Genomic DNA, 9847 nt, shown 5'->3' on the forward strand with positions numbered 1-9847 from the left:
GCTGAGAAACTTTGAAATGTTGGTGAACTTTCCACAACCAAAGCTTACCCACAAGTTCTTGCTAGTAAATAGTAATTGACAAATTGTGAAATATCCCATAACTTTGAGGGTTGTTTTGGTCATGGAAAAATCAACACGGTATTTCACTCACTCCATAACACCGGCATGCCCATATTATTATATAAAGAGATTGATAGATAGATATTCCAAAACTTCATTTTATTGTTCAGGATTGAGGAAGGAAGCTCTTCCATCACCACCTACTCTTTATTCTGGTCCCTCCCTTGCTCATCTGAATGCCTATCATGAGAGCCTCTAATTCACATTCCTTTCTCTCTCATGCACACCTTTTCGTGCTTTGCTTGCTACTATTTGTGGTCACAATTCAAGCTTCCAAAAAGAGAGCCTCAGCCATGTATGTGTTTGGAGACTCCACAGTAGACCCAGGAAACAACAACTTCATAAAAACAGCTTTCAGAAGCGATTTTCCACCCTACGGTAGAGATTTTCTTAACCAAGCTCCCACCGGAAGGTTCACCAACGGCAAACTTGGCACTGATTTTATTGGTAAAGTCATAGCTAACTTCATTTTCTTTGCATATTAAGTGTTGTGACCACAAAATTAATACATAGATAAAAGAGAATATAAATCTTACAAAATTAAATTTATGATTAATTTTCTTTGTTAGAAATGACACAATTCTAGTAATAACTTACTAAAAAATTTGTTGTATTACAATTCAAGTCACACATCTCCAAAATAAGATGATAAAAATAAGTTTATAATGGTATGAATGTCTCATTGGTAATAAATTTTTTGAGAGATTATCAAAAATAAAATCATGAAGATTTTAGATTCAAAATGGATAATATTTTATCAATATGAAAATATGTATGTGTGAATCTTGTACTTAACAAAATATTATGAGGGGTATATTAAATGTAAAAAAATGTAATTAATATTACATTAAAAAATTAACATGACACTTAAAAAATTTATTATTTAAATACAACACTTATTATGAGATGTAGGGAGTAGTTCATCTATTTTGATAATGATTTATTTACTAGAAAATAGTAACACATCTCTTACAATATTGAGTGAAGAAATTAGTCTCTCAAAGAATACTGCATAAAAAAAAAAATTGTTATAGCAACTTATTGATAAGGGCCATGCATGGTGAAAACTGATATCTCTTTGCTTGATGCAGCTTCATATTTAGGCCTAAAAGATTTGTTGCCACCATATTTGGATCCAAATCTCAGCGACGAAGAACTTGTAACGGGTGTCAGTTTTGCCTCTGCTGGTTCTGGCTTTGACCCACTAACTCCAATTCTGGGAGTATAACTATTTTTCTCTGTCTCTCTACATTCAGCTTTCTCCGTTTTGCGTGTCCATTATTGTTATTAACTGTTCAACACTTATTATGATCAGCTTCACCATGTTAAAAGAAATATGACAGTGTCAGGCTTTCTTCATTTACCATTTTGCCGTGTATTTGCCTCAAATGGATGACATAAGTTTTCAGTCCAAAAAATAACGATGACTTTTTGTAATTAGACATTTTCTTTGTGCATGCGGTTCTACTAGCTAAGATGTATGTATAATAATTAATTAATAGGATACGTGTTTTTTATATATATTTTTTACAATATATATACATTATCCATGAATTGGTATCGTGTGATATTAATATATACCATATAATAATATTCTTAACTAGTTTTGTGTTGTTGTGTTGGCAGAATGTAATTCCAATACCAAAGCAGTTGGAATATTTCAAAGCATACAAAAAGAGGATAGAGGGTGTGCTTGGTAAGCAAAGAACCGAAAATCATATAAAGAATGCAGTATTTTTCATCAGCGCGGGTACAAACGACTACGTCATTAATTATTTTCCGGTGCCAATACGAAGAGAAAGCTACACCACCTTAACCTACGGCCACTTCTTGCTTCAACATGTAAAAGATTTCATACAGGTTTGAATCTGGTCGAATCACACTGCACGCATGCTTCTTTTTTTTCTTTTGATATAGTATCATATAGAGTCACACACAGCACTTTTTTTAGTTTTTCCATACCATATGAAATAAAGAATGTGAGTAGTTGGTAGTTACAGTGCTGATGTGATCCAACAAACGTTGAAATCACAAACCTCAGTATCCTAAATCCTAACTCATCCGATACATAGAGAGAAAGTGGGCAACTATAGTTTTAGAAATTAAAATGATGTAGTATTTATAATTTTATACAATAACTTGTAAAGTTCAATTTTGTGTTTGTTTTTCATCACATCATTTAGAGACATTCATGTACACTAGCTTTATGATATTGGTGCTAGATGAATTAATTCGTCTTGTTTATTTATGATTAGAATTTATGGAGAGAAGGTGCTCGAAAAATAGCTGTGCTTGGACTACCTCCGATAGGATGCTTGCCGATCATGATCACCTTCAATTCCCATAATGTCTTTCTCGAACGTGGTTGTGTAGACAAGTATTCATCTGTTGCAAGAGATCACAATATGATGCTTCAACATGAATTGTTCTTCATGCAACTAAATTTCTCTAATCCTGCTGGTGCTAAAATCTCTTACATCGACACATATGGACCCTTGGACAACATGATTCAAGTGCGTCAAAATCTAGGTAAGACAATTTTAATCCCATTTACTAATTAGATAACCTTAATTAATTAATTAATCTTCTTATATGCTTGTGTGGCAGGTTTTGATGAGGTTGATCGCGGTTGTTGTGGAAGTGGTTACATCGAAGCGAGTTTTCTGTGTGATGGGATTTCGTATGTGTGCTCTGATCCATCAAAATTTGTCTTCTGGGATTCAATTCACCCTACGGAGAAGGCATATTATGACCTATTTTTGGCAGCCCGTCCCAAAATCGATGCCCTTATCAACGACTAAGATTCCTACAATGAATGATATATATTCTGCCCCCTCAATAGTTAGATATACTTAATTAGAACAAAAAAAGGGGTGGGGGTTGTATTGGAAAATTTGAAAGAAGAACAACTATTTTGTATAAGTCACCCCTTGTGTTTTCTAGCGTCATTTACTCGGTGTTATGTTTTAGTAGTGTGTTTTCAAGATCATCAAACAAAATTGTCTTTTAACTTTGATTTCTTACTTAATTCTTAAGTGAACATTACTTATTATAGATAACTAACTTTGTATCAGTTCTTTATATTGAATTAGAATAACTATCTTTAACTAGAGTGTGTTTTAAACTTTATTGTTTATCAAGATTGCTATTAGTTATTCTTTTTTAAATGGTTCATTTTTTTTTTTGGATTTCTTCATAATTGTGTATCTTTAATAAAATATCATTTTCATTTTTTTAAAATTAAATTTAATATTATTTTATAATAATTATTAATAATGATCCTCTTGATATCTTTTTCTTTATGTAAATTAGAATAATTTTCCTGAATTCAAGTGTTTTTAAGAATTATTTTTGAACGAAAATGTTTTTAGTTGTTTTTTTAACATTAGTGTTTTTAGGTATTTTTATTAACTTTCTTCATTAGTGTGCTAGAGACCTTTCATGACAAGTGTTTCAGACATTTTATGGTAGGTGGTCAATACTTGTCATAATATAAGTGTCAAATATGATATTTTAACACATTTTATATTCATGTATTCTATGTTGTTGGGTAAAATCATATTCGACATAGAATGAGCATAGTCTATATGTCACATGCGTTAGGTGTGGCCTCACTCAACATAATAAGTATCACTTTCTATGTTAGGACAATTGGATATAGTTTTGCTCGACATAATAAATGTATGTTTTTTTTTTTAATTTTAAATATTATATACTTTTTAAACATTTTTCAAACCTATAAATCAAAAAAATAATTTCCAAACAACTAAATGCAATATAGAGTTGTCCAATTTAATACAACCCTATATAATCATCACAAGAAAAATGCAAATTTTTTACGAACATAATCCGTCGATAAAAAGGAATATCCGTTGAAAAAGATAATTTTCGATAGATTTCTGACAGATGCAAATCTGTCGAATAAAGGGGCGTCAGAAAAAAAATCTGTCGGAAATTATTTGAAAATCTTTATGTGATTCTGATGAATAAATCCGTTGGAAATTTTTTGTTTTATTTTAATAAATTTATTAATGTAACACCTCTCATATTGGCCTCTCAAGGGTTTCATTTCACGACACTTCATTTTTTAGCATGCTTTGTCCTTATTCGCATAATTTGTGGGAAACTTCACAGAAAGTCACCCATCCCTATATTACTTCAAGCCAAACACGCTTAATGTAAAGTTCTAATGACATAAGCTACCGAAAAATAAATGCATATTGTTAGTATAGGTAGTACAAATTAATTCATTTAAGTCATTATCAATTATACAATCTCATACTTGTATTATCTTTAGATCCCTTTCATTTTGGTATGTCCGGACTGTTATAGAAATATAATATATATATAATAATTATATTATCAATAATAATTATATTATATTTAATTATTCTTTATTTGTATATATACTTACTTTTATAATTAACAATCTACTTATTTTTATTTAAAATTAATATTATGATATAATTTAAATTATTTATTATAAATTTAAAAGTTTAAATAATAATTTATATATTTTAAAATACTATTTTTATAATTTAAAATATTAATATAATTTATAAAATTATAAATATTTATTTATTACATACTTATAAATTAAATTTTAACATTTTAAATAAATTATTAATTAACTTAATATATTAATTTATCTTAAATGTAAGATATAAAATTTAAAAAATGTATTTATCCTTGTTTTATTTTCTAATTATCAACCATTAATAAAAGAATAATTTAAAATTTAATTTAATTATATCATATATCAAATTTAAAACCAGATATTAGTTATATAAAAATATCAAGATCATATAGTAAATTGTCAATAAGCTTCAAGTAAAATAATTTAAAATAATTAATTTTTCAACTATATTAGTAAATAATTTATCCCAAAGCTAATCAATTTTTTTCTAAATTAATTATTCGTAAAATTTAATAACTTTTAATTTAACAATTTTGGATCGATAAAATTCAACATACACCATGAGTTATTGAGCGGAATAACTTTACCAAGAGTTATTTTGTGAGTCATTTGATTCCTTCTCTTCTCTCTCTTACTCTCTCTCTCTCTCTCTCTCTCTATATATATATATATATATATATAAATTTATTGATCTTTTTTAATATATGATTGTCAATTTTAATTATCTTTATTGTTACCGATGGAATATTAAACATTTCCGATGAATGTAAATTCTGATAGATTATTAAACATTTTTGACCGATCAAATTTTTGACAAATCATTATCTGTTAGTAACATTCCATCGAAAAATTTTGACTTAAGCATCTGTAAAAAATTTCCGTAAAAAATTCTTACAATTTCAACAAATATAACGTCAGAAATATTCCATCGGTAATGTAATTTTTTCTACGAATTTTTTTCATCGAAAATATAAATTTTGTATCTGTCAAAAATTATCGACAGATATATCTATCGGAAATTATCGACAGATATATTTGTCGGATATAAATTTTCCAACAAATTTGTATCCTTCGAAAATATAAATTTTCTGACAGATTTATATCTGTAATAAATTATCCGTCGGTAAAATTCGTAGGAAATATAAATTTTTTGACAAATTTGTATCTGTCAGAAATTATCCGTCAATAATATAACTATTCCTACGATTTTTTTTTGTTGAAAATATCAATTTTTTGACAGATTTGTATCCGTCGAAAATTATTCATCGATAATTTACATTTTTCTTGTAGTACTGAATATATAATATTTCTATAAAGTAACACATGAACTATAATAATATATGATAACTATGTTAATAATATACAATGAATGTTAAACAATTTAAACTTCATAAATACAAAGTTACCAAAGAAAAACAAGTATACACCAAACTAAAGTAAACAAGTACTTTAATAATGTTAAATAACTATAATAATGTAAAAAAAGATTGTATCAAATAAACCTTGAACAACTTCCATCTAGTACGGATTTCATCCAATTCTTCATTGGTGAATGAAGTTGGATTATTGAATACCTACAAATTGAAAATAGAGATAAGTTAAACATCAATCAATGACTAAACAATAAAACATCAATTGAAGTAACTCGACTTATATATGTATTACTTTCCTCTATGAGTCTCTAAAAATGTTCCTAGAGTTAATGATGATCATGTGTTTTATAATGTAACACTCATGATTCCCTTATTGATGTGGGTACTATACAATTTAAATATATTTAAATTTGTAATTAATTATTATATTGACATTTAACTTACTCTTGGGACAATATATTGAAGTTTCTTTCGAGCTATCTAAGGAAGCTCCCACAACCTCAAACTTGCATCCAAAGAATTGTGGCAATTAATGATAATTCATAAATAATTAAAGAATAAAATTATTATAATGAAATTATATAAGAAAAAATAATATGTACATATTCAAATTAGATACTTACAAGTCAATAATATCAATGTATTTATTTCCAATAGTTTGGATGACAACAAGTTTAATGAATCTACAATAAAATGCATTATGCATCTCGATGCAGATGTGATGAAGATACCTTAAGTTATGAAAAATAAACTTAATGTTAGGAAGTTGTAATTGAATACATGAGCATAAAAATCCTTACAATCAATACTTACAATATTTAAAATTGCATCACTAATATGGAAAGGAGGTTTGTCACCAAAAATGATGTCCATGACATCACACTAACATAAAAAGGAAAGGATAAACTCCTTCCTACCAATGAATTCGGGAGGCATGTTTATCTCTATTTCATGCCTCTCAATATCTAGTGTTGCCACAACCAGGCATTGGAGAAAAGAAAGCTTAGGAGGTGTTGTATTTGTAGTAGCAACCTCTTTACCCTTTCAAAAATCAACCTAAACATCATAGAATGCAAATTAATAAGTTAATAAAACACAAGACATTAATTTTAAATCAAGTAAATTGAAATATTGATTACCTTAGTCATGTGGGTCTTAGAATAAAGGTACCCCAAGGTTTTCCCAATTGTCTAAACCTCTATAGTGGACATAAGGACTCAAGCATTGTGCTCTCTAAATTTGACAACCTCCACTTGTACCACATCATCTAGAATTGTCTGGTGGTGGATGGTTGATCCGAAGATGTGCATTTTACCTGTGGCCACCAATTTCTCCAAGAGACCTTCAACATATAATCCAAATCTAATAGGATATTGTTGGCAACATCCTCCCCCCGATGCTTCAGGGGTAACATAACTCCCCTTCGTGCTAACATGCCTAGGGAAATATGAGATCTCTAAAGGAGAAGGGGCTTGTGAAGGCTTTGTAAACACACCCATCGATACAAGCTTTGCTATGATGTTATCCAATAGCTTCACCTTTATGTCTTGATACATTTTTCATTGAACTTCAACTTTAAGGCATTCCTAGTTGGCATCACTAATAAGTAGTCTATTAACATGCCTAGGTAAAAGGAGGTCCAAAGACAATGTGAATGCCTTTACCTCATCTGATTGTACGAACATGACTCGAATGTTTTAGACGACCAATGGCAACCATCAAAATGTCTTCACGCTCCTCCAGAACAAATGTTCCATGCATGACTTGCTCATCTAATTCATTCTACATTGCAATAGTTTAAATAAATATGTTAATAAGGCCATGATTAGTAATTCATCAAACATTAGGGCGCGTGATACTTACAATCCTTTCTACTACAACTTGAATTTCCTCTAATGTGTATTGCGTTGATTTCTTCTATTGAGTCTTTTTCCATTTGGTATAACAAGTGGGTGGGCGTTACACAAAACATGCTCTTGTATAACCTTTATTGGATGCTTTTGCAATTTGAAAAAATTCACACAACAACAATAAAACCTTATATTACTATTTGTAACATTCCTTTGTGCAAACAAAGAAACTTTTTTATAAGTGTCTAAATTACATGTTCTTATCTTTAATTTAGCACTCTTTTTGGGAGAGATGTAATTAATTTTGGTTGTATTTGACCCCCTAAGTAGATAAATTGAGATTAATCTAAGAAGTTACAAGAGTGTAGTTTTATTTAACTGAAAATATCTTTCTTTTGTGTAGATTTTGATGAAGTTGGAAATCTAAGGCTATAGTTCCAAAGCTAGAGCTACAACCACAAAATCTGAGCCAAAAAAAAAGTATTCCAGAAAGTTGAAGCTTTAGCCACGAAGCCAGAGCTCCAGCCTTGGGAAATAGAACATTGTGGACAATCTAGACATCCAAAGCTATGACCCTTATTTCAAATAAGCTGCAACTATGGAGTTTTCTTCGTACTGAAGTACTTTCTAAAGTTGTAGTGAAGGATCCAGAGCTGCAGCCTTGGGTTTAAAATCCCAAATTTCCCCTATTTTGGATAGAACATATATAAAGGATTAAAGAGGGAGAAAAGGAACACAAAGACACAAATAGAGAAAAAACTCTGGGAGAACTAGAGAGCGTGAAGATCATATTTGAAGATTGGATTGCTTGGGAACGAGAACCGATATTCACTTTTTCTTCTATTGTGTAATTTCATCTTTGTATTTATTATGGCCCTCACCATGAGCGGCTAGTTTTTCTTGGATTGGATTCATTATAACTACTAACTCTGTTTCTTCTTAGATTTATATGATATTCAGTTCCATTACTTGTGTTTGATTCTTCTTTTAATGCTTAATTCAGTTTGATCACCCGTTTTATGATTTTTGGGTTTTGAACTCTGTTGGGAAACGTTTTCAAAAGTCTGAACTGAATCACACACCTAACAATCTCTTGTTCTAGGAATAGACTTGATTTTGTTAGCCACTTTTGTTCAAGTTGTTATTCTTAATGCAAGGTGTTAATCTTAAATCATAGAGGAATCATGTTTAGAATTAATCACCTTAAGACTCAATTTTGAGGAATCTAGTTAAGTTATTTAATGAATGTGGAAGTAATAGAATTGGAATCATATTTATTTGATGAAGATTAAAGAGTTAGAAAGTACATTTGAATCCAATCTCTTTCTCATATAAAGTTTTCTATTAATTTTACACTATTGCTTTTATTTGCTCTATTATAAATTTAAATCAATATTTCAACCATGTTCTCCATAAACAAGATAGAAAATTACTAGCATCACCAAATCTCTAGAGACGATATCAAATTACTACAATGAAACTTGGTCCGCTTTCCAAGAGTGAAAAATCATCACCACTCTTCCATTCCATTCTCATACTCAACAATTGTGCATAAATAGTTAATCTAGCTTTGATCTATCATTTCATTTGTCTAACATAATCCATTTAAACCTCATTCTTTAATACTAAGTGTGACCCTACCCATTCAAGAATATAATTCTTTCTACTTGATTAATACATAAAGGTCAAGTTTCATACATTAAATTTGACAAGATTTCAGTGGCATTTCACATTGGTTCCTAAGTATACAAAATGAAAGTGATGACTTCAAATTCACCATAATCAAGTATCCACCCAGAGAACAACAAAAAATGTAACAAACCAAAATCTTATTAACAATGGTCTTAATAGTGCTCCAAATTATCCATAATGAAGAGTTACAAAAGTGACAAATGTGTCCCCAAAATTGCTCATAAACAGTCCTAAACCAAATAACCCCTATGTGCATATAAATTATCACAATGCCAACTCCAAATCAACTATGAACTAAAACTCTCAAATCAGCTCTCAACACTCACCAACAGTTCACAAATTCACCAAAAACACCCATCAAATAGACCATATCATCAATCCTTAAATCAACAAAA

The 9847-nt window shown here is 29.6% G+C and overlaps 1 protein-coding gene across 1 annotated transcript; it reads left to right on the forward strand.

Moving 5' to 3' along the window:
* Window positions 1-209: 209 nt before the first annotated feature.
* LOC109795490 (GDSL esterase/lipase At5g45960) lies at window positions 210-3179 on the forward strand. Its single transcript, XM_020355014.3, has 5 exons — window positions 210-567; window positions 1212-1342; window positions 1747-1980; window positions 2376-2649; window positions 2728-3179. The coding sequence occupies exons 1-5, from the start codon at window positions 297-299 to the stop codon at window positions 2919-2921; spliced, it is 1104 nt and encodes a 367-aa protein (XP_020210603.1). The 5' UTR covers window positions 210-296; the 3' UTR covers window positions 2922-3179.
* The last annotated feature ends 6668 nt before the right edge of the window (window positions 3180-9847 follow it).

Source organism: Cajanus cajan, chromosome 3 (assembly GCF_000230855.2).
Source record: "Cajanus cajan strain Asha chromosome 3, NIPB_CcT2T_4, whole genome shotgun sequence".
Taxonomy (NCBI): Eukaryota; Viridiplantae; Streptophyta; class Magnoliopsida; order Fabales; family Fabaceae; genus Cajanus; species Cajanus cajan.

What these genes read in the sequence shown, in the direction of transcription:
- LOC109795490 (XM_020355014.3), top strand. Translation starts at nt 297, where the DNA reads ATGCCTATCATGAGAGCCTCTAATTCACATTCCTTTCTCTCTCATGCA. An exon ending in CACTAACTCCAATTCTGGGA is followed by an intron (nt 1,343 to 1,746) that starts GTATAACTATTT and finishes TTGTGTTGGCAG; the next exon opens with AATGTAATTCCAATACCAAA. An exon ending in ATGTAAAAGATTTCATACAG is followed by an intron (nt 1,981 to 2,375) that starts GTTTGAATCTGG and finishes ATTTATGATTAG; the next exon opens with AATTTATGGAGAGAAGGTGC.